Raw genomic sequence first — 25,988 nt, forward strand, 5'->3', positions numbered from 1 at the left:
CAATTTTACTATTTTAAGTGATATGGAACTGTATGTGATCAAGAGAGCTGCCTGGAATTACTTTCGCCATGCATTTCCCAGAAAATATTTGCACACCTCAGAACGTTCGTCAGCCAATCAGATTCAAGAATTTAATGGCCCTGTAGTATAAATGACAATCAATAGATAAAAAAACAGATGATTTAGGAAAGTCAAGTCATCTTTATTTATATAGAGCTTTAAACAAAAAAAGATTGTGTCAAAGCAACTGAACAACATTAATAAGGAAAACAGTGTGTCAATAATGCAAAATAAAGGCAGTTCATCATTGAATTCAGTAATGCCATCCTCTCAGTGATGACCAGTTGAAACCAGTAGTTCAATTCCAGGCTGCAGCAAAGTCAGATTGTGCAGAATAATCAAATGTTTCCTGTGGTCTTGTCCTGGTGGTCCTCTGAGACAAGGTCTTTACAGGGGATCTGTATCTGGGGCTCTAGTTGTCCTGGTCTCCGCTGTCTTTCAGGGCTGTAGAGGTCCTTTCTAGGTGCTGATCCACCATAGATCAGACTGAGAATTTCACTCAAACTAATGACTGTGTCTCTCTATCATTACAGACTCTTGGTCTCTGATAGTGCTGATCTCTGGATCTCTGTTGATTGTGGTTGCATTCGGGATGTTTCTCATATACAGGACGTGTAGAAAAACTGGTCAAAAAGGCAAGTTGTTTGACTGTTTATATAAATTGACATTTTGCAATGTTCTTTACTCGTCTCGCTCAGAAAAACAAATTCTGCATTTCTCAAAATGCATTAAAACACACCAGAAATACAAACCCGATTCCAAAAAAGTTGGGACACTGTACAAATTGTGAGTAAAAAAAGAATGGAATAATTAGCAAATTTTATAAAGTTATATTTTATTCACAATAGAATTTAGATAACATATAAAATGTTGAAAGTGAAACATTTTGAAATGTCACAGCAAAATCTCCAGTGTTAATTTAACACTCTTGAGTGTGGACTCATATAAACACTGAAGCAGTGTTAAAAGTAAAACACTGAAGCAGAGTTGAAGTTAATGAGATAATTACGAAATTAATTGGGTCATGATTGACACCTGATGTTAACAAGCAGACTCACCAAACGAGAAAATCACAATTTGTGTGTCATCATTATAGTGGTCAGTGTTTGCTTCAGTTGGGATCTTGAACCTTCAGATGTTTACTTTAGATTTTGTGTTGCTGTGGTAACAGAATTAAGAACATACAGACCAGAGCAAAGGCAATCATGTGTGCTATTGATTGTGGTTTGAACTAATTGTGATGGAGTGACCTGAATGCGTGAGTTCAGGTTTCATTAATGTATACATAAATTAAGTGGGAAAAAAAGATGGCAATCCATAATTTTTGGCACAATATGACATGTTTTTAAAAGTTAGTTCTACATAAAGAAAAAAAATTATTTAGTTTAGAAACACAGACATCAAGAATCAGCGTGAGCATCACAACAATGTTGACCATCAAAAAAGCATGTTGTAGCCAATAAAAACTCATCCATGGCTCCCATCATGCATTGCGGCATGAATAAATTATGAGCTGAACTCTCTTTTTAACTTTTTATTCTTACTATATTTTATTTTTGCTGTTTTTATGTACTTTTTTTGTATCTAGTTTTGTGATGTTCAGAGTAGTTCTTTTTATCTGGATATGCTGTTTGTCACCATTGTTGAGATTCATACGCTGATTCTTGTTATCTGTGTGTGCCTAAAAAAAAGACTCTTTAATTAAAAAATAAAATAAAATCAGAATCACTTGCAAGAGATGGCTACAAAATCAATAGAAAATGCAGACACTTTCATTGTGTAATCAAAGCTGTTACAATCAATACCGGAAGTTTTATTTAGAGAAAACACTGTAAATTAGTTCAGTAACTCAGGTCAAACAATGATTACATTTAAACATAATCATCACCACCCGATGACTTTTGCTCTTGATTTGAAAAACAAATTTTAAAAGTAAAAAGCCACAAGCCAAGATCACAACTAAACCAAACACTGACCACTATAATGGTGACACACAAATTGTGATTTTCTCGTTTGGCGAGTCTGCTTGTTAACATCAGGTGTCTTCAATAATGGTCAATCATGACCCAATTAATTTCATAATTATCTCATTAACTTCAACTCTGCTTCAGTGTTTTACTTTTAATACCGCTTCAGTGTTTATATGAGTCCACACTCAGAGTGTTAAATTAACACTGGAGATTTTGCTGTGCATGCCAAATATTGGCTCATTTTGGTTTCATGAAAGCTACACATTCCAAAAAAGTTGGGACAGGTAGCAATAAGAGGCCGGAAAAGTTAAATGTACATGTAAGGAACAGGTGGAGGACCAATTTGCAACTTAATGGCAAGTGTCTCTCAGTACTGCTGCGGTGAAAAATAGTGGAGCAATATCAGAAAGGAGTTATTCAGAGAAAAATTACAAAGAGTTTGAAGTTATCATCATTTACAGTGTATAATATCATCCAAAGTTTCAGAGAATCTGGAACAATCTCTGTGTAAGGGTCAAGGCCAGAAAACCATACTGGATGCCCGTGATCTTCGGGCCCTTAGACAGCACTGCATCACATACAGGAATGATACTGTAATGGAAATCACAACTTGGGCTCAGGAATACTTCCAGAAAACATTGTTGGTGAACACAATCCACCGTGCCTTTCGCCGTTACCGCCTAAAACTCTATAGGTGATCCAGAAGCACAGGTGTTTTCTCTGGGCCAAGGCTCATTTAAAATGGACCGTGGCAAAGTGGAAAACTGTTCTGTGGTCAGACGAATCAAAATTTGAAGTTCTTTTTGGAAAACTGGGATGCCATGTCATCCGGACTAAAGAGTACAAGTACAACCCAAGTTGTTATCAGCGCTCAGTTCAGAAGCCTGCATCTCTGATGGAATGGGGTTGCGTGAGTGTGTTTGGCATTGGCAGCTTACACATCTGGAAAGGCACCATCAATGCTGAAAGGTATATCCAAGTTCTAGAACAACATATGCTCCCTTCCAGACGTCATCTCTTTCAGGGAAGATCTTGCATTTTCCAACATGACAATGCCAGACCACATACTGCATCAATTACAACATCATGGCTGTGTAGAAGAAGGATCTGGGTACTGAAATGGCCAGCCTGCAGTCCAGATCTTTCACCCATAGAAAACATTTGGTGCATCATAAAGAGGAAGATGTGACAAAGAAGACCTAATACAGTTGAGCAACTAGACGCCTGTATTAGACAATAATGGGACATCATTCCTATTCCTAATCTTGAGAAACTTGTCTCAGTCTCCAGACGTTTGCAGACTGTTATAAAAAGAAGCGGGGATGCCACACAGTGGTAAACATGGTCTTGTCCCAACTTTTTTGAGATGTGTTGATGCCATGAAATTTAAAATCAACTTATTTTCCCTTAAAATGATACATTTTCTCAGTTTAAACATTTGATATGTCATCTATGTTGTGTTCTGAATAAAATATTGAAATTTGAAACTTCCACATCACTGCATTCTTTTTTTATTCACAATTGGAACTGTGTCCCAACTTTTTTGGAATCGGGTTTGTACTAATACAAGACAGAAATGCAATTCTGTATTAATTTAATGATATAGTAACTCAGAAACATAATCCTACATGTGTAAAGATGCAGCACTAGGTTGGTTTTCATATTAAAATGTCTAGAATAACACTGTTTCACTAGTGGGTAACATTTTCTTGCATTTCATCACAATACAATAAAATGTGAATTGCTTTACCATTTGTCTTAGTATGATTTATTAATTATCTGCAAAAAAATGTCTATAAAATTATTGAAAAGTATATACAATTGCGCAATTAATTAAATGTATGCATTAATGTTTTAACTTTGACAGTCCTATAATATCAACACATATGTTGTGAACAACCAGATCTAGTTAAGATTGAGTTGTGGTTGTTGTTGTTTAATGCATCTATTGTTATTTTTAAGCAGTTCAGACTCCCGAAGAGATCATTTACATTGAGCCAACATTCAACAACAGAAAAGTGCATAAAACAGTACGATTTATTCCAAAGGTATGCTGTTCATCTTTGTCAATTTATCAGTCAGGCAAATTTATGTTATATATTTTTTAAGGCTACTACCACAGTCACAAGACATTAAACCTCTAAATTTTTGCACTCTTCATGTCAGTGGTACTGTACATACTGTCCTGGGCTGCCTTTCCCAAAAGCATTATTAGCCTAAATAAATTTTAAAGAACATTAACAGTATTTTATTTCTCAACCTGATTTCTGTGATCACTGCAAGTGAAAAAAAGAAGACAAAAAAGATAAAGACCTAAACTCACCTTGAATCTCAAATCTATCTTCCGTAATATATATATATATATATATATAAAATATTATTTATTTACTTTTTTTACAGGATGTTAAAGAGGAGGGTCAAGTAGAGTATGCACCGATCACCATGAGAAGATAAAATATATCAGACCTGCAAAATCCTGCCACAACCATTATAACTCCTGCTGACAATAAGTTCTTTAAAACATGTAGATGAGTTTTGGGATTGTTGACAGTCACTACACATGTAGTAGCTACCTAAAGTCCTGTTCACACCGGCAGTGAATAACTAACAAATGACGAACCTGTATTTGGACTTGATTTGAGCTTTGAAATATTTATTGAGTGAATTCAGACATACTACTTTTGTCACATAGCAGGGAAGTATGTGTATGTTTTTATACCAGTTAAAATTATTTTCTTGTAGCATAATCTTAATGTACTATTGTGTCATGTTTATCAAAATAAAACCTATTATAAACCCAGTTCATTGGTATTTAAATAGTATAGACTATATTCTTGACCATACAGAGGTTGCATTAAGCAGTAGGAGTACTGAATTAAATGTGTTTCTGTGGCTACATAAAAAGAAAACATCTGTGTTTTTGACACGTAGGTAGTGCATAATCCACTTCATCAGTGATAAAGTAGCCCACACAAAAACCACGCACACGTCACTATGGAAAACTTGAAAAGCGTTTAACTTCAGGCCTCTGTTTTTATTTAATTTAATTCCTCCCCCGATGAACACACCTAGAGTTAATTTTGCTAGATCAATGAGGAAACACGATCTAGTGGCGATCAGCGACTGCTCTACAGAGTGGTCAGATGGCTTCTAGAGTTTGACTCTCTTTTGGAAGGCCCTGGCAGCTCTGGCCTCACTATCAGTTTGAGAGTCAAATTGAAACCTGCTGTGCTAATATTTATTAAATAGACCTGTTGGGTGCATACATGATTTTTTTTTTTTTTTTTTTTGCGGTTGATGTCAGTTTGTGAGTGTGTCTGAGGTCTTTGGTTATGTGTCTGTGAGGATAGGATGTGGGTGAAGGGTTTTTTCCATTCCTTTTCACATGTAGCTCACAGTTTGACATATGCCTTACGCAAAACAGCTTCACTACAAATGCTGAACCCATTAATAAAGAAGCAGATAAAAGAATAAACAACCTTAGTTCAAATAAACACTTAGATGTATTACCGCGTGCAATGTGCAAATGTGTGAATTGATACATGACCTCACAGTCACACTGCTAAACGCAAGATAAAAAGTGACAGCTTCAGTGGTTGTTTACATCACACCTTTTGTATAAATGTCATATTTGTTAGCATGATAATGGTTCATAACACCATCATAAATACATCTGTGACAGAGTGACCTCACCTTTCCCTTTTGGTTAACGCAGCACCTACACATTCCCCTTCTTACCTCATTCCTCCTCCTCTGTTCCCTTCTGAGGCGATGTGGGTGCACATTTACTCCATTAGCACACTGGTTTCAAACACAAACATATCCACTCCATTCCCATCCCTCCCGACAACAGTTTGCGCTGTGAATAACAAAACTTTTGAGTTTGTTGCATTTGATAAAGATCACACTGACACAGTGAGTAACATCAACCTATCGAATCTTTTACTTCTCTGTCTTCACACCCCGGTAGACGAACACATACATTGGTCAGGCATGACAGAATTCTTTCAGCACAATCAAACTCGATGCATCACTGAACACTAACTCATTGCATTATCAAACAACACTTGTGTGAGAACACAACATCCCCCCCCCCTCCTACGGGGTTTCAAACATGAAATGATACAAAGTCCTTTAAGTGCCCTGAGCGAGAACGAATGCGGACAGGCTGTGGAGAAACATGGGGATGAGGCTGGGCATCCTGTGATGGGCAGGCACAGATCTCAGCTGGCAGGTTGCTAGGCATGTCCGGAGCCTCTGCAGGCACTGTCTGAGGTATCAGCTGAAGTGCTGGGGTGTCCTGCCAAGCAGGGGGTGTGGATTGAGGTGTGACGCCTGTTGTATGACCCGGGGCTGGCACTTTGCAGAGGCGACTTGCATGCCATCGTGTGCCATTGCTGAGCAAGAAGGTGGCTGGGCCTAACTGATGAGTAACTTGAAGAGGAGCAGACCAATATGAAGCGAGTTTGTTGTCTCTGTATGGCCTGCGAACCCTGACCCAATCTGCGGCCTTTATGTCAGGGATCTTAACACGTGCTGGAAATTGAATTTCTGCTTCATCCTCCTCTGCTGGCGAGTGACAGAGGCCCTGACTCTCAGTAGTGGTTTCTGAGGCAGTACGGGACTGAGCCTGTCGAGGGGAAGGTGGAGCTCACGGCCAAGCATTAGAAAAGCTAGAGAGACCCCTGTCGTAGAGTGTTGGGTGTAGGGTGATAGTATGCCGTGATGAATACCTTTGTTTTTGAGGTATGTTGTGAAACAGGCTGAGATCAGCTGTGGGCCATTGTCAGTAGTGATAGTGTTTGGAAGGCCCCAGCGGGAAAACAGAGAGTCAAGGAAGTTAATTATGATTGAGAGGTCACAGAGCCGGTGGCAATGAGCTCAGGCCATTTCGAATGCAGGTCATAGACAACCACTAGGAAGCATTGGTGATGAGGAACTCCCTATATCTCACCACATATGTCTAGCTGCAGGTGGTCCCAGGGCTGCGATGGCCAAGCAAGAGGTTGTAAGGGTGGAGGGGCCTGGTGACCAGTGTTACCGCTCAATAGACAGGCAGCACAGTCTTTCACCAGGGCTCAATGTCTTTATCTATCCCTGGCCACCAAACCCGGTCCCTGCAGCGTTGCTTCAACTTCACAATACCCAGGTGGCCCTCACGAGCCATTGCAAAGACACGTGCACGTAGGGAGCTGGGGATGACAGGTGTCATTCCAGCAGGACAGTTCCTGCTTTATTCTGGAAAATGTTGCCAGCCCTTCCGCCATTCAAAATATAGACTCGTAACTGAGAAAGGACCGGGTCCTGTTCCGATGCCTCCTTCAATTCGTGTAATGATACGACGGCCTGGAGGGGTGTGTGTAACATCTGGACAATGTCCTGTTCCACCTGGTCTGTGTCAGTGTGGGTGTGTGTGGTGGGGTGTGGATGAGCAGAGTGGGACAGTAGATTGGCCACGACATTGTCTCTGCCTGGGGTGAACTTAAGATCAAAGTTATACTGGCAAAGACAGTCGGACTGGTGTAGCCTTAGTGGCCGGTGGCCTGTCCCGATGTGGAAATAAATGCAGTCAGGGCCTGGTGATCTGTCCTTAGGGTGAAAGCGTGGCAATAGAGATAAAAGTGCCACCTCTCGCAGGCCCACATGCAGGCTAATGCTTCACGTTCCCCCACTGAGTATTGCTGCTCAGTCTGATTGAGGGCCCGTGACTTAAAGGCGATGTGCTTCTCAACACCCTGCTGGGTCTATGAAAGCACTGCTCCTATGGCGGTAGCAGCTTCAGGTCCAGATGGTGTTTCACCTGCCTGTATAACATCTGTGCTGACCAACTGGCCCCCATCTTTACACAGATATTCAAAACATCTCTGGAGCTGTGTGAAGTTCCCTGCTGCTTCAAACACTTCACTATCATCCCAGTCCCCCCAAAAAATTACATCACTGGTCATGGAGACTTTCAAGAAACTGATTCTTGCCTACCTGCAGGACATCACTGGACCCTTGCTGGATCCTCTTCAGTTTGCCTACAGAGAAAACAGGTCTGTGGATGCTGCAGTCAACATGGGACTGCATTATGTTCTGCAACACCTCAACGGACCTGGGAATTACACAATGATGTGTACTTCAGCTCGGATCAGGTGTGATCTTCTCTCAGACAAACTGACCCAGCTCTCTATGCCCACCTCCATCTGTGAGTGGATCTCCAGCTTCCTGACAGACAGGCAGCAGCTAGTAATGCTGGGAAAATCATATCCAGGACTCTCACGATCAGCACATCACAGCACGAACAGGCAGAGACAAAAGTTTTCCTTTCAAAAGGTACCACCCCTGTGAGACCTTATTTATTTGTTTGTTTATACTGAGCCACTTTAGATAAATGTTTTAGCTCAGTATGGATACATTTTTATTTATTTTGCCATGCATTTGAAAAATGACAAAAATGTGTTTTTATTGCAAGCTGTCTTGTGAACTAAAATTGTATTCTGTGACATCTACACCCCAGACAGCAAGCAGTTTCGGCCCAGGTCTGGCCCACATCTGGCCCACATGGATTTCATGAGCATGTTCAACCAACACATGCATAAGTAATACATTTGATGGGTGGAATCAAATCTTGTGGGGAAGAATTCACAAACCATTTAAGTTGTTTCACTTACAAATCAATTTTCTAATAGAGAATTCAAAAGGGTATGTAAATTGGTGGTAGCGTGCTTTCCACTAGTTTACACATTACTCTTAAAAACAAACTGCTCTGCAGGATCAGTATTAAATGGCTGTGTTCATTCACGTACGTCATTTTACTTGGCATGTTTGGTTTCCCATAACCAGGCACTAATGGGGCGAATGAGGGACTATAGTATTATAAAGTTATTAACCCTTAAACTGTGACAAACTCTGTTTTCCAGTTGTCTTTGGTGTTGATGCGTATGGAATGAATCAGTGACGGAGGGAGATTCAGTCACTCTGAACTCTGGTGTTACTGAAATGAAGAATGATGATGTGATTCTGTGGAGGTTTGGATCTGAAAACATTTTAATATTGCGAATGAACATAATGAATGGCAGCATGACTGTATATGAAGATGTTCTTGATGGGAGATTCAGAGACAGACTGAAGGTGGATCAAACTGGATCTCTGATCATCAGAAACACCAGAACTGAACACACTGGACTCTATCAACTACAGATCAACAGTGTGCGTGAGAGATTCAGTCTCACTGTCCAACGTGAGTAATAAGTTTCACATTCACATTTACTACATATTTTAAAGTTAATTAATTTTCATCTTCAGTCATTAAAATGACTAAATCATTTCAACATTTAAGCACATGTTGAAAGAAAGTGACCATGTCACAGCAGTTATCATACTTTGCTTGGGTCACATTCACGCACACACAATCAAATTTCTAGTCATAATTTCAATTAATACAATGAGCTTTCACGGGGGAATCACGAGTGGCCAATGCCACCTCAGGGGAACTGCGAGTGGACACCACTGCCTCTCGAGCTTTCTGAGCAGCCACTGCTGCCTATGGGGGAATCGCGAGTGGACACCACTTCGTGTAGCCCAGAAGTGAGCCCCGCTGCATCAGAAGGAACATCAGCGGCCCCAGCTGCTTCGTGAGCCTTGCGAGCTGACCACGCTGCTAACACCGACATCAGCTGTGATTCCTGCATGTGGTGTATCTGCCTGTGACACTCCGGGAACAGGCGTGAGGCACTGGGTGCCTTGAGCAAGCTCTGCAGCTAACTCCGCCCTAAGCCGCTCAGCTGCAGAGCCACGTTGATGTAGTCCTCCAGCCTCTCCTCGGGGTGCCAGTATGGCATAAGGGACTTGAAGGGCTCAGCCAGGCCTCCCCAGAAAAAGACCATTAGGCAGGTCTTCTCCGTAGAAATGAACAAAAATGCCAGAAAGAGTGTTGGGAATGTGGTGTATAAATAGGCCAAGACAATGGGCACCAGGTGTGTGTGTGAGTGGATGAACAGTTGTGCGGAGTGAAGCTAAATGAGTCCAGGAGAAAGGGAAATGGCATCCTCTGGTTGTGAGAAGGAGGAACACCGGTTCCGGACTCATGACATACAATGCTCACAGTTTTTTTTTTTCAGTGATGGTGATAAGCCTTTGGTGCATCTCAGTACTGAAATTTCCTTTTTCCTCCAGCCTCCACCTAAATCAGGTGTGTTTAATTAAATATACATGCAAAATGTGTGAAATTGTGTTGGAACAGCAGAATGGAATTGAAAGAAAAATGAGATCAAGAGAGTATTTGTTAATCCAACACAAAGGAAATCCAACACGGGGTAAATCCTACGTGGAAACAGGGGGAAGACACACATATGCAACTTGTAGACCTGACAAACACAGACTGAACAGACTAAGATCTTAAAAGACAGGATAATTGGGGATAACACAGGTGAGTGGAATGACTAAATTAACAGGTACATGGAACACAAGGGTAAAAAACTAGACACACCTGGGAACTAATCAAACCGAACACGGGAGACAGAAACTGGGCCACAGGGGCAAAAACACTAAATCCAGGGGTGTGATATTATTAGTCCCGAGGCATAGGATGGTTGACGCCAGACCAAGGCTGAGCCGGAGGAACAAGGGAGCCAGACAGAGCTTGTGGTCTGCCGGGCCATGGCGGATAGAACCGATGGCCAGCCCCGCGGAGCTCGAACCGCAATAATGGTGAACTGAGGGCAAACAGGGGCTGCCAGACAACAACGGTGGAGGAAGCAGGAGCGGGTGGGGAGGCGGGCATTTCAGAGGAGTGGCCACAGAAGGAAACCTTCTAGGAGCAGGCACTGGAGGACACCTTCTAGGAGCCGACACTGGAGAGAGCTCTGGGGCTGGAGTCGACGTGTGTGAGTGTCCCAGACACTGCTCGGAAGGAGTCGAGAATCAACGAGAGAGAGAGAGAGAGAGAGAGGGGAACATATGGAGAAGAAACTAGATCACCTGGGAACTTATCAAACCAAACACGGGAGACAGGATATGGGTCACAGGGGCAAAACCACTCAATCATGGGGTGTGAAATTACACCCCCCTCCCGGAACATGCATCCTCTCACTGTATAATCAACAGAGGGAGGCGTGGGTGGGAACTTGGGAGGAGGTTCCAGTGGAGGACAAACTCCTGAGAGGGGGCCAGCAGACAGAGACACAGAGGCAGGAACCAGGGAGGAGACAGGAGGGATCTGGATCTGAACCCAGGCCACAGCCATAGCGCCCCAAGGTGGACTTCTCCCGACTGTAGGAGAAGCCATGGAGGAGGAATGGCCGCTGACTCCAGGCGGAGCAGGAGCCTGAGCTGAAGAGCCAGGGTGACAGGGAAGATCCAGAGGTCCAAGGCAGAACTGATGGCTCTGGCAACCGACACGGAGATGTGGATCTGGAAGGCCCATGGGAAGAAACTAGACACACCTGGGAACATATCAAACCAAAAACGGGAGACAGAAACTGGGTCACAGGGGCAAAAACACTAAATATGTCCAGAGGTGTGAAAGCAGCACTGATTTAGATGATCGCTCAGTTGTTCAAGGCTTTCAGTAGCCTATCAGTATAAATATTGACCTCACCATTGTGTGTCAAACTAAACACTTTATTCTGATTTATTCATATTTCCCTCATATTTTCCAGCTCTTCTGCCTCTTCCTAACTCATCATCATCATCATCAAAATATGAACATCTTAACATCACTGAACTCTGTCAGACATATGCTAGTATGTCAGTGGTGACATTGGTGTTTTTGTGTGTGTGTGTGTGTGTTTTTTACCAGCCTGATAACTTTAAAGATGCCAGAAATGCATTAAATAATTAATCTAAAAAATGAAACTTATGCCATAATTTACCAAATTCAATTAGATCTGGGGATTTGCAGATATATTTTGCCAATATTTGTATTTTTATTATTTTGAGTTCCTAACAGAGATGCTAAAAAAAACACAGCTCCCTTTTATCATTGCTCTTTTTTTTCTTCAGAAGTTCCCCGCTGCTGTGAGTCTATTGAAGCTGTGATCCGATTGGTCGTCACTGCCCTGATGGGCGTGGCTGCAGCGGCAGCTGTTGTTCTTCTGGTCGATGACGTCAGATCTTCTAGATAATAGAAGAAAACAGAACAGATAATATCATATAAATATTGTGTCTTGGAGTTGTATTCGGTAAAGATGAAAATGTGTGGTCTACTTGTTTAGTGGAAGCTTTGCTTATCAATGCTCTCTTCTGATCTGGAATCCTTTCAATCTGGTGTCACTGAGGCCATCTGGTGGCCAAAACGATGGATGTTCTTCAAAATTTGAATCTGTAGACAAGGGCTGGGCAATGTCGGTCCTGAATAAAAATGAATGTGATAAAATGTAGTTCAATCTACAAAAGGAGATTTGTCAGGCCAATAAAGCACCTGAAAAGTAAAGCACCTGCTAAACTGATAGCTACATCTATGAATCACATAGGGGTTAAACTTCCATTATATAAATTATATATATATATATATTTTTTTTTTTCCTATTTAGATGTCCAAATAGTGGGTGTTAAACCCAGTTCATGGAGGACAGAGCCCAGCAGAGTTTAGTTCCAAGTTTAGTTCAGATGTTTGTTTTTCGAATAAGTTTGTGGTGTCATGATTGTGAGCTTGTGATTGGTTCTGCAGGAGTTTGGGCGGGGCTTTAATACCACGGCTCCACTTCATGATTTACTACTATCAGCTTCCAAATAACATCATTTTCACAAGATGAGAGATATCATACTGGGATGTTTTGGCTCCAGTTTTTTAAAGTGTAAGGAAGTGAAGATGTGTCAATCATTTTTGAGAAAACTCCAGTAGTCTCTCTATTGATACTATATCTCTGTGTAACAGTAACAGCAGTGTTTAGAGTATCAGAATCTCTCTATCACTGACACAGAAACTGTTACGAATACCTGCACTGAAACGGTTCAGACCTTCACTAGTTAAAAGTACAACCACAAAAGAATATGTGACCCTGTCTCTAAATTCCAGGCTTAAGATAACAATCTATGAGATAAACATCAAAATTGGATTTCAACCATTAATTTCACTATGATTTCGACTGTTGACATGCCCTTTACTCAGTCAGTATTAAATATATCAAGGTTAATTTGTTACAGAGTGTTCTTTACATTATGAATGAGGATTTTATCTAAAAAAAAAAAAAAAAAAAAAACTTTAGCTGGGTTTTCACAGGCAGAGTCGGATGTACATAAAATCAAGCGCGTTACAGCATGAGTGCATTAAATTCATGTGTATTTATTCATTTATATATTTTTCTATCTTTAAAAAAAAAAAAAAAAAAAGTAAGCAGCAACCTAAAAGGAATATTTAATAAGTAGTGAATAATAGCCTTTGTCAAAAAAAAAGAAAGAAAGAAAAAAAAAGGCTCTCCTAGCTGCCAATTATTACCTGAAGGTCTTTGGGTGTGTTTTAGAGAGGAAGTGTTGTTGAACACGTCGGTCTTCAGTCTGGAGGAAGTCAGCAGAGAGTTCACTTTGTTAACAGCTTAATCTCTACACAACTTTACTGCAAGCTTTCACATTTGACTGAAACTATTTCAGACCGCTGAACTGAAGATGGACATGTTTCACACACTGGCGTTTTGCTGTTTGTGCTGTTGCCGCCTGGCTGGTAAGTTACATAACTTTAAAAAAAAATAATAATAATAATTTATGCAGTTGCATGTTATTATTGTGGAGCTCTAATGCATTAAATTCCACTATCAATCAATAAGTAATGCAGCCTATACAATCTTTACATAATAATAATAAATATCTAATATTGCTTTTATGCTCGCTAGGCTAGGGTTAGGTTTTCAACGATCAATATATCTGTCCTTTCCAGTGCACACAATCCATGCAGTAATCTCAGAAAACCTAATGCAGATATTTTAATAAATCCAAATTAGCCTCAGATAATTACAAGGTCTAATATTTGTCAAATAATCTCTGATGTATTATGTGAACTATGAAGCACAGACCTTTGGTGTATATATGAGTCTCACACACAGCTGTTAAAAAACTCACACTGGAACATACAGCCGCTAAAATTAACTTTTTGATTATCAGATTAAATTACTGAGCAAAAATTCAGAAAAAAAGGGAAGCTAGTTCTGAGAAAGGATCGTGCAGCATATCTGTTTAACAGTTAAACTCAGCTCAACATGTGTGATAAAATAAATAAATAAAATGTGTCTGAAGAGAGAGTTCCCAGTCTTCACCAGATCTGCTAAGACAACTTTCACGAAGCAACCGAAGATAAACCTCTTCCACAAACAGACGTCTCCTCAGTTAGAGTTAACCAGTTTATTAATGTACTAGTTTAACTACAAACTAACTAGAATTAGACTGTATTTATACTGTACACATAGTTTATGTGTGCTTCGAGTACAGTAAAATACTTCTTACTTCCTAACACTCTGTCTTCGGTTGCAAACTCTGCTTGACCACAGCTTCATTTTAAGCAGGTCTTTCCAATGTGGCTATTACTGGATGTTTGTGGTTAATGTACGTGCATGTCTTGAGGTGTGAAGGGTGTGTGTGTGTGTGTGTGTTCTTGTGAATATAGTGTGCGAATAAAATGACCTTCACAACATAAGAAACAGTTTTCCTGTGAAATAAAGGACAGAATCTATGAATGCTACACTCTTAAAAGTTAAGGCTGCAAGATTATTATTTTTTTTTTTGTTGTTGTTGTTGCAATGATTCCATTGAAGAAAAATTTATTTTGGTTCCCCAAAAACACTTTTCAGTGAGCAGATCTTAAATGAAACACAATAAAAAAAAAATCTAAAGAATCTTTTCAGCATTTGAGAGGTTCCATGGATGTTTAAGGTTCTTCATGGAACTATTGATGCCAATAAAGAACCTTTATTTTTAAGAGCGTAATGTTAAAGTTAATGCATGAATGTGATATGTTAATATCATTTATTATGTTTATTTGAAATATGAGATTGATATTCAGCTGCATATTCATTTTTATATATCCATGATTTACAGGTCATGCAGATTATTTGTCAATCAAGTGAATTATTTTTAAAATGAAGGCATTGGAATGTTATTGTACAGTTATCTATTAAAGATTATGACTGCACATGAATTAAAAATCTATAAATCTTATATTAAAAAACTGAAAAGTCAATTTGATTTCATGCTGGCTTCACTCAGTGTTCGAACTATACCGTGTCCTTTGGGGGAGCCAAAGTGTATGCATTATTATACATAATCGACATGGTAGCTTCAAAAAAGGACTTACAAAGATACTTAACAGCTACAACTGTATATGCACTATTATACTTTATCGACACAAATTGATAGGTCAAACAGCAAACAAACAGCCACCCACAAAAAGCCTGTTGTTTGTTTATATTTTAATCGCAGTCAAGCATGAATTAATAATATTTGAGCTATTTTACACTTAATAATCCATCATGATAACATTACACAACAGAAATTGCACTTCAAAATATTCACATTTTTCTCTTTTTCAGGGGAGCCCATGTTTTATTAAGGGGAGCCGAGCTCTCCTGTAGTTCGCACTATGGCTTCAATGAAAGATGCCCATCATATATTAGTGTCAAATGATCACAATGAGCACATACTGCTTACGTGTCCAGGGTGAAATAAGCATAAATGAACCGGCTCGGTCCAGTTGTGTTGCTGGAGTGTTTTTCATCTGATTTTGTAGTATTTGTCTTTTTATAACCTTCACCCAGACGAGGCCTCCCAGACTGAAATATAAGTCTGAGCTGTTTCATCTGAAAGAAACTTGCACTGACTGATCTTATGTTGCGTCTCAATGTGCACACCAGTAATATTTTTTTTCTAAGGCTCTTCATAAACTTAATGTAACTGAGCTATGACCTAATTCTGTCTTAGTCTAAGATCTGTCTGTGAAACCAAACCTTAATCTCCCAGAGGCACTGAAGAGCATAACCAAATTATAATTTATTTAATAATAATAATAATAATAATAATAATAATAATTATAATAATAATAATAATAATAATAATAATAATAATAATAATAATAATCAGACTCCAGATTGGCTCCAGACCCAGCTGTACTAACCATGTCAGCTAACTGAAAATAATACGTCAGAAAATATGAATCCCAGGATACTCTTGTGTCTGTTCTGCTGTTCTTCATTACATTTACAAAACTGATCTATTGAAGAAGGTCAACACAATTATTTGAGACCTTTAATCTGTGACTGTGTTCTTCAGGTGTGTTTGGTGATACAGTTACAGTGAAGTCAGTGTCAGTGACGGAGGGAGATTCAGTCACTCTAGACTCTGGTCTTACTGACATGATGGATGATGATCTGATTCAGTGGAGGTTTGGATCTGAAAACACTTTAATAGCTAAGATCGATGTAATGATCGGCAGCGTCAGTGTATTTGATGATATTCTTGATGAGAGATTCAGAAACAGACTGATGCTGGATCATCAAACTGGATCTCTGATCATCACAAACACCAGAACTGAACACACTGGACTCTATCAACTACAGACCAACAGTGTGAGAAAGAGATTCACTCTCACTGTCTATGGTGAGTTAAATACTGGTTTTATTAACTTGTTAGACGTACAGTACAGACCAAAATTTTGGAAACATGAAAGTTTCTTCTGCTCATCAAGCCTGCATTTATTTGATCAAAAATACAGAAAAAAAAAAAATTATATTTTGATATATTATTACAATTTAAAATAATTGTTTTTACATTTATTCTACTTTAAATGATCATTTATTTCTGTGATGCAAAGCTGAATTCTTAGGATCATTATCACATGATCCTTTAGAAAGTCATCATTCTAGTATGATGATTCATTATCAAAGTTGGAAACAGTTCTGCTGCTTAGTATTTTTTCAGAACATGTGATACTTTTTTAGGATACTTTGATGAATAAAAAGTAAAAAATAAAAATAAAATAAAAGAAGCTATGTTTTTAAAATATAAATATTTTGTAACAATATACACTACTGGTCAGTAATTTGGGTTCAGTATTTTTTTTTCTTTCTTCTTTTTAAATAAAATCAATACTTTTATTCAGCAAGGATGTGTTAAATTGATCAAAAGTGATAGTAAAGAAAATATATTATTAGAATATATATTATTCGAATTTTTTTTTTGAATAAATGCAGTTCTTTTTAACCTTTTATTGATCAAATATATTAGACAGCAGAACTGTTTCCAACACTCATAATAAATCAGAATATTAGAATGATTTCTAAATGATCATGTGATCGACTGATGTTACATGTGACACTGAAGGCTGGAGTAATGATGCTGAAAATTCAGCTTTGCATCACAGGAATAAATTATTATTTTAAAGTAGGCTATATTCAAATAGAAAACTTTTATTTTAAGTTGTAATAATATTTCACAATATTACTGTTTTTTTTCTGTATATTTGATCAAATAAATGCAGGCTTGATGAACAGAAGAGACTTCTTTTAAAAACATTAAAAATAGTAATGTTTCCAAAATTTTGGTCTGTACTGTATCTTAACACTTCTATTATTTTGATTATTGATTATTAAAATAACTGGATAGCTTTAATTAAGTATTATTTTCCTGTCTGATATTTATTCATATATGTAACAAATAATAAGTTTTAAATGTATAGATAGAGGAGTGAAGATCACTGCTGTGAGACTGATGCTTTAAAAAACACTTAATCATCTATAAAAAAAAAAAAAATTATCATATTTTCAGCTCGTCTGCCGGTTCCTGTCATCAGCAGAAACTCTTCACAATGTTCTTCATCATCATCATCTTCATCATATTGTTCACTGGTGTGTTCAGTGGTGAATGTGGGTCATGTGACTCTCTCCTGGTACAAAGGAAACAGTTTATTGTCCAGCATCAGTGTGTCTGATCTCAGCATCAGTCTCTCTCTACCTCTGGAGGTGGAATATCAGGAGAAAAACAGCTACAGCTGTGTGATCAACAATCCCATCACAAACCAGACCACACATCTGGACATCACTCAACTCTGTCAGACATGTTCAGGTTAGATAAGTGTTTATTTACTGATCTCAGTTAACTGGTCATGTGCTGAAAGGATTGGTCAAGGTGAAATACAGCCAGTTTCAATGAACAGTTTGGTGGATTTTGAAATGCAATTTCGTAGCATTGACCAATAATTCAATTATGTTGAAAATCAGACTCAATAACTAACATCAATGTCTCTCTTTTCCTCTCCTCCTCCTCCTCCAGACTCAGTTTCTCTGATAGCGTTGATCTCTGTTGTTGATGGATATCTGTTGATTGTCGCTGGATTTTGTATCGTCTGCATCTGCTGGAAACGTAGAAAAACTGGTCAAGAAGGCAAGTGTTTCTTACTGCTACTGTTATGCCAAATACTAACAGTAAAGTTTAAAAATCTACACCAAATACATTAATCAACTGATAGGCCACTTTATAATTTTATTTATGTAGGTAACATCAAGTTCCTGTAATGTGTGGTTATTGGTTTGCAGTTATCTACAATGAACAGCTCTTTATTCGTCACACACACACACACACACACACACACACACACACACACACACACACACACACACACACGCACACACACACACGCACACACACACATACACACACACACACACACACACACACACTCAAACTGATTCTATAATCACTGTTTTAAATAATACTGCTAATAGTAATTTCCTAATAAAATGGTAATGCTATTTTTAAGCATTGAACATATTTAATTAACTGTGTGCATTAACCCTTCAACTTTGACACAAAACAACACTGTTTTAATCTGTTACTGTTGTTCACACAGGTCAGATGTGTGATGATGAGATCACTGTTGTTATATTCATGATTCAGCACTCTATGAATGAAACATAAATTGGTAAGATCATTTATTTATCATTTATGTTGTGTGTCCCTAGTAAAAAAGTAATATATTTAAAATAAATGTATTTCATACTAAGTATAGTTCAAATATATTAACATATTTACTGACAAGTGCTCGAGACTTACTGATATAAAAATAATAATTGAACTTTATTTAGAGTACTACTTGTGTAGGTATGACAGGCTTTGAAAGGATTCTATAATAACCCCCTTATTATAGAACTGAGATATAATAACCCCTACAAATACAACTAATTATATACTCTAACACTTGAAAACAGACAGAAATGTAGATGTTTTTGGAGGGATGCTCATTTTTAAATCAAAGGTGGCATCCATTAAATTAGACTCAATAAGTTATTATTGCATACTGTTTTATAATGTACTACAATACTGAGGTCAAGATAATTTGCAGCAAGTAATATAAAAAGCAGAAAATCCTGCTATTTTAACATAGTATAAATAGAATAGATATTTGCACTTAGTTTAAATAGCCCCTGGCTTCTTTTTTTTCTTTTCTTTTTTTTAACTACCAGACTAATGCCGCTACTAAAATAAACAAAACCTATAGGCCTACATAAATAAAATAAACAGATTAAATCAAATATTTTGGAAATTAGATAAGATAAAGTCATCGCTGACCCTAAACCGCAACTTCCTACTCTATTTAACTTTATAAATTGTTAAATTTAGTGAAGAAAAAAGTAAAAAAAATGCTTAATAATACCTGAATCTGGCAACATGGAGGCTGCGTCTTGCGCTCAACTCTGAAGACTCGTTCACTTCGGAAGCATCTCGCAGCAATCATTTTCATACCACTGATTCTAAACATTATGAATTATACATGCAGACAGTCATATGAGGAGTTTAGCAGCAAATTAGTCAATCAGAGAAATTTTATTTTGAACATGAAAAATTTAGAGAGATCCGGAACTCATAACTGGCTATGGTCATGCTTTTGTATAATGAGCATTTCTTAATATTAGGCCTAAAATATGTTTTAGTGTGAATTATGATGATGACTGTATGATTTTTCTTTTATATCGGTCTTTAAATTTAAGATATTTAAAATATACCTAAAGTACAGTATACTTGCAGTAGTTCCACTTTAGCTCAGTCAAGTATATCATAAGTTGGACTTTAGGAGACTGTAAGTATACCAGTTTAGTATTTAAACTCAAGAGGCAGTAAAATACTTTCTTTCTGATGTTTGATGAACATCGACACAAATGACGACAGCAGCTTTATTAGCAGCTTCTCTCACTTTAAGACCTCAGGGTCTGAACTCAAGTCAAGTGCCCAGTGCAAAACCATCTCAAGTTCACCATGGTCTCAAAACAAGCATCTACAAAATGAATTCTCCCCCACGGAATAATATTTTGAAAAATAACCCCTGAAATGATGACTTCTGGTGAATATTTTGGAAACTAGTGATACATTTAGATAAATATATTTCATACATTATGGAATATTATAATACAATTTATTAGGCCTAAATATTTATAGAATAGCAATGTAGGCCTAAGCAAAATGCAAGACTGAACCACATAGATGTGAAATATAAAGGCTATCATGATTATTTAGCCAAAAAATGAACCATGGATTTGTTGTAGTTTATAATACTTGTTATTTTTAACTGCATTTGAAGAAAAATAAATACATCAGTTTTCTGTAGCCTTGTGCAAAATCATTCAATAGAATTAGACTTCTAGAATGTTCTTTCCAGTGCAAAAAAAATTATATTTTTAATTTAATTGAATTAGAGGTGTAGTACAACTATCTTTAAGTATGCTTCAATTATAGTTAACTGTCTTTCCAGTGCAAAACAATAATACACACACACACACACAAATAAATAAATAAATAACTAAATAATAATAATTTCCCTCCTCCGGATACCATATCAAGTAACCCATCGGAAATGACAGACATGTTATGAGAGAGCGGGAGACAGGAACACAAGGGGGGACACTGGAGAGATGTACACTGTAAAAAGTGCTACACCCACACAGTAGGTTTTATATATTTTAAATAGTTGTAATCTAGTTTATTTTATTTGTTTTATACTAAAAAGTATAAATATAATTCCTCTTTACTTAAAATATATCACTTTTTACATAACAATATATTTTAAGTAAAACAATAGCAATTTATTTGGGTAGCTTTTTGTATGAGTTTGTTGTGTACAAGAAATGTTATAAAAGTGAGTTGACATACACAATTTATTTGAGCAGCTGTCGATGTGGCATGTGTGTTCATCAAACTTAAATATTTGAAATAAAAAACACATAAAAATCAAGTTGGATTTATCCCTTTTTCACTGGCGGGGACTTTCCAAGGCAGATGCTTCCTCGGCACTTCAACTGTCTGAAAGCTGCAGCGGATCTAAATTTCACAGACTGATTAACACGGTAAGATGTGCAAGTTTTGGCAATTTATTGGTGATGTAAAGTCACGCAAAATCGTTCACTCAACTAGGAAGCTAAAGTAAGGTTTGCAAATTGTACTGTATAGCTAGCTATCCTGCACACATGGCAAGCTAAGTTGGCTACACAGTGCTAAGCAGTGAAGTCTTGTATGCAACGATCAGAAGACAACAGCAGTTAAGACCGTGTTGTTAATATGAAATTAAACAAGTGCTTTAGTAATGCCTATTATGTTTTAAGACTACTTTGGCTTTAATTTGACCAATAATATCACTTTTAATCGTTAGTTAGCGTTAACTGCCATTCACATTTTTGAACATAGACTTGAAATTGCATGATCCAAACCTATAATTCACTACTGAAAACATTTTGTAACATGATTTTGATGTACAATTTTCATGGTAGATGAATTTAAAATGGGTTTCAAAGGATGAATTTTGAGATTTTATGTTTTCAGGTGATATATAATGTTTTCTAAAGTGTGATGGAGAAAAAGGCAACAAAGAAGACTTTTATATATATATATATATATATATATATTTCAAAGTGCTGTGTACTGTAAATAAAGGTGACTTGACTTATTTAATTTCATCTTAATAACACAGTCTCCGGTGGGGCATGCAGCTGTCATGGGGTCCTTGTGTTATCAGCAGCAGAGTTGTAAGTGCATTTGATAGCACTGACTCAAAACCATAAAACTATTTTTAACCTGTTACTTAAATATTTTACATTTACCACTTATTTGTTTTTAAACTTATTCTAACATGCATATTTTTTCTGGTCTATAGGTAACCAAGCATTTTTGTTACCTGGGGTCTTCAGATACAGGTAAGAAAAACTTCAGAATAAATACAGTTAAAGCTATAATTATTCCCAGGTAAGTAAAACATAGGTAAAATTGCAAACAATAGTGTTGGCTCCATACAATTACATTTCTGAATTAGGTTTTATGTACCAACCACCAATAGAAGGCAGATATGATCACCTTTCTGCCTCCTTCTACTACTGCACTAATAGAAGCTTGATTCATACTGATAAATACAGCCAACATGGTCAGTTAAATCTCAATTTTGTGAGATGCTGGTGATAGTGTGAGATCTTGTACAGTACAGTGGTAGTGGTGTATGTATAGTACAACCTTTTACATCAATTGCATGGTTGAAATACAGAGGTTCTCTGATTTGTGATACTGTCATCAGGCAGTGAATTTTGATCAGATTTTACTTGTTGACAGGATCCGTCTGGCTATGTGGAGAAAAGGAGAGAAGTGGTACTGAGATGCCTGATTGAGTACATGTGGGAGGGAAAGGAAGACCTCATCAGTGCCCACCATGTATGTACTGGGCTTAAAGCTACTTATCTAATTTCTGTCTGTATGTTATTACTATTGTGATGATATGGGGTAATAACTTTGTTCTTGAAATAAATTTAATACAGTAATGTGATGACCAATAAGGTACAGGCAAGGAAAATTGCATTGTTTTATTGTAATGTATCCTTTGAACCAGAAAAGACAACACCCATGCTAGTAGATCATGATAGTATAGTACCAACACTCTATGACATTGTCATGGTAGACTTCACTCTGGTCACATGCTCTAGTCAAAGTGTCCATCTAGTATCCATCACCTTAAGCAACTAAAAAGTACAACTTTGACTTTGTGTCGTATCTGTCTTCTACCAGTCTGCTATATTCATCTCAATACCTGTTTGTCTGACCAAACTCTTGATTCTTTTTTGTCTCCCCAATAGAGTCATGATGAAACAGAGGTGCACGCTGAGCTTGGCAGTTCCCCACTGAAAATATACATGTGCCATCAGCCAAACACGATTGGGATTATCACAGTAGAAGGACAGCCCGTGGTCAGAGGTGTGCCAAACCTGTAGAAAACCTCCTGTTTGGACTTGTCTATGCCCACAACCTCTAATATCACTCAAATCTGGTGTATACTTCTGAGATATATCACAGGCTCTTTGTGGGATTGGACCCTATGCATACTTTTGTATGTTTTGTAGGCACTGTTAAAAGTGACACTATTTGACATTGAATAAATGTTATTGTCTTTAATCTGTCTTCCCATCTTTTTCTTCTTCAATTGAATTTGTAATTGTTATTGATAAAGTTATGTTTATGTAAAGTGATTTACTGTACTGCTTAGAATATAGACATTTAGATGTATTTTCTGAGGTAATAGCCAGGACTTAATTAAAATGTTTATTCACATTTGATTAGGTTAAATTTACTATGAGCATAAAGTTCATAAAACCTAACTAAAATGAGTACAGGTTACTTGTAGCAACACATAAATACGTTACATATACCAAGAAAATTATGTTTATCTAACTGACTAATATAGCACTTATTAGTTAACTCAACTTAATTTTGTTGTGTTTGAATTAAGTAATTTTACAGAGTTTATTATACTTGAAAAAGGCTGCAAGTTGACTCAACTTAAAAAATCCAATGCAGCCACTTGCCTCACTTTTTATAAGTTTGATCTAGGTATTACTTTTTACAGTGTATATGGAATGTTAGGCCAAACCTTTACTATCTCTTTTAGTATAATCACATTTCACAAGATCCATTTCCGATGTCACAAACTGAGAGTGAATCTTAAGGCTTGAGTACATGCTTAGGAAAGGACTTATGCCGTTTTTTTTCTCATACTGTAACTGAATACTGCTTCACATGCACTCGAGGCCAAAACTTCATGTGAAAATCACCTGTCCAATTGAGCTAGTGATGACTCAGTCCACCACATTTTTATTCACGGGTTTATTAAAATATAGAAAGAGTTTCCATTATTCAGTTAACTTGCTAAAGCGGGAAAAGTCGCGGCTCGTGAGAATGGGGCTTAAGTATCATTTAAAGTAATTTATCCCAAAACGTAGCTACTTATTCTATCCTCTAAAATAACAAGATTAGAAAATATGATTTATTTCATTTTTATTTTTTATTCATAGCTCAGACAAGATCATGGTTGGCTTTTGAAACAGTTTCTCATGTTTCTGTAGACTAAAGTTTAATGCTGCTCATAACAGAACAGGAAGAGCCTCTACTCTTAAAGACAGTTCAAGTCCATTGATTAAATTAGTTATTTTATTTTTATTTATTTATTTATTTATTTATTTATTTATTTATTTATTTATTTATTTATTTATTTATTTTTTACTTTTCATCTTCAATTTGTCATTGCAGTTCAAGCCATTTTTTTATTTATATATTTATTTTGCAGAAAACTGAAGAGGAGGGTGAAGTCGTAAAGTGTGTGCCTGTCAGTATGAGAAGATGATTAAACTTGCATCTGTTTTTAAAGTATTTGTTTTAATATTTTGTTGTGATCATTTTACTGGGAATTTCTGTAACTCCTGACTGTGAGTTGATGATATAAATATATGGTTTAAAGTTACATTTAGTTACATTTAGTCATAATTACCGTTTGGTTGTACTAGGATTATTATAATGATAACAATATGTTTGTTTTTGGCTTCCAAACTTGTAGTAAGGCATTCGGAACTAAATAAAAGGTTAGTTATAACACACCAAAGTAACTGGAACAAAAGGATGGACCTTGGCTTTCTGTCTGAGTGTGAAACTGTTTCTCATCATGTCTCAGTCATATAATACTGTTCATAACAGAACAGGAAGAACCTCTTCACCCACAAACTAAACACACATGCAGTGGATAACCATTCTCACCTACAAGATCTCTGTCCATCGGAAAGATCAAACCACATTCAAAAAGAAAAAAAGAAGAAGAAATAAAACAATCTGACTCATAAACAAAACAGTAAAGTAAAATCTGTATTTTGAGATCGCATGGTTTCAACTTTGTATTTACCCATAAACTAAAGTGAAAAAATTAAGAAGAAAAAATGTACTGCATCCAGTATTCAACAATGTTGTTCTTCATTTATTTTGTTTTATGTTGTTAAATTCATACTACGAGGCAAAATAATATTTCTATACCACATCTGTAACTATATATCGCATGCATATACTCATGTGTGTTTTTTATTGGGAGGGTAAAACTCTGTCAGAGGAGGATTCACATCAGTTCTGTTGTGTTTGTTTAGATCAGTTGTGCTTTTATTCATAGTCTTATTAGATCAGACTTTTCACTGAACAGCTGAAAATGTTTCTTGTTTTGTTCTGCTGCTGGTGTCTGATCAGTAGGTTATACATTTGTGTTATTTATTAACATTTCACAGTAATAAACTCCTGGTGTCCTTGAGCAAGACACCTAACCCCAGCTGCTCCCGACGAGCTGGATGGCTGACATCGCCATCGGTGTATGAATTTGTGAGTGAATGGGTGAATGTGAGGCAAATTGTAAAGCACTTTGGATGGCCATGTGGTCTGTTGAAAGCGCTATATAAATGCAGTCCATTTACCATCTAATTAATTTATCATGAAAAATTTTATTCTAATGCAAATATGTAATAGATCGGATTCTTAATTCACACTTGTCTGTCTGCTCATATGTGTCGTATTTCATCTAGTTGCATGGCCTAGCTACAGTTAAATATTACAATAATAAATTGATTTCAGGCTTTTGAAACCAACATCAATCTTAAAATCTGTTTGTTCTTATGTTGAAATGAATGCTGAAGTCTTCCTTTGTAACATGCGGTGGCTAAGGAG

At 37.1% G+C, this 25,988-nt stretch overlaps 1 protein-coding gene across 1 annotated transcript; it reads left to right on the forward strand.

The window, feature by feature from the left end:
* Positions 1–13,477: 13,477 nt before the first annotated feature.
* Positions 13,478–25,565, forward strand: LOC127987132 (natural killer cell receptor 2B4-like). The gene is made up of 5 exons (XM_052589432.1): positions 13,478–13,671; positions 17,760–18,056; positions 18,264–18,374; positions 18,841–18,912; positions 24,580–25,565. The coding sequence occupies exons 1-4, from the start codon at positions 13,617–13,619 to the stop codon at positions 18,906–18,908; spliced, it is 531 nt and encodes a 176-aa protein (XP_052445392.1). The 5' UTR covers positions 13,478–13,616; the 3' UTR covers positions 18,909–18,912; positions 24,580–25,565.
* Positions 25,566–25,988: the final 423 nt, after the last annotated feature.

Source organism: Carassius gibelio, chromosome B22 (genome assembly GCF_023724105.1).
Source record: "Carassius gibelio isolate Cgi1373 ecotype wild population from Czech Republic chromosome B22, carGib1.2-hapl.c, whole genome shotgun sequence".
Taxonomy (NCBI): domain Eukaryota; kingdom Metazoa; phylum Chordata; class Actinopteri; order Cypriniformes; family Cyprinidae; genus Carassius; species Carassius gibelio.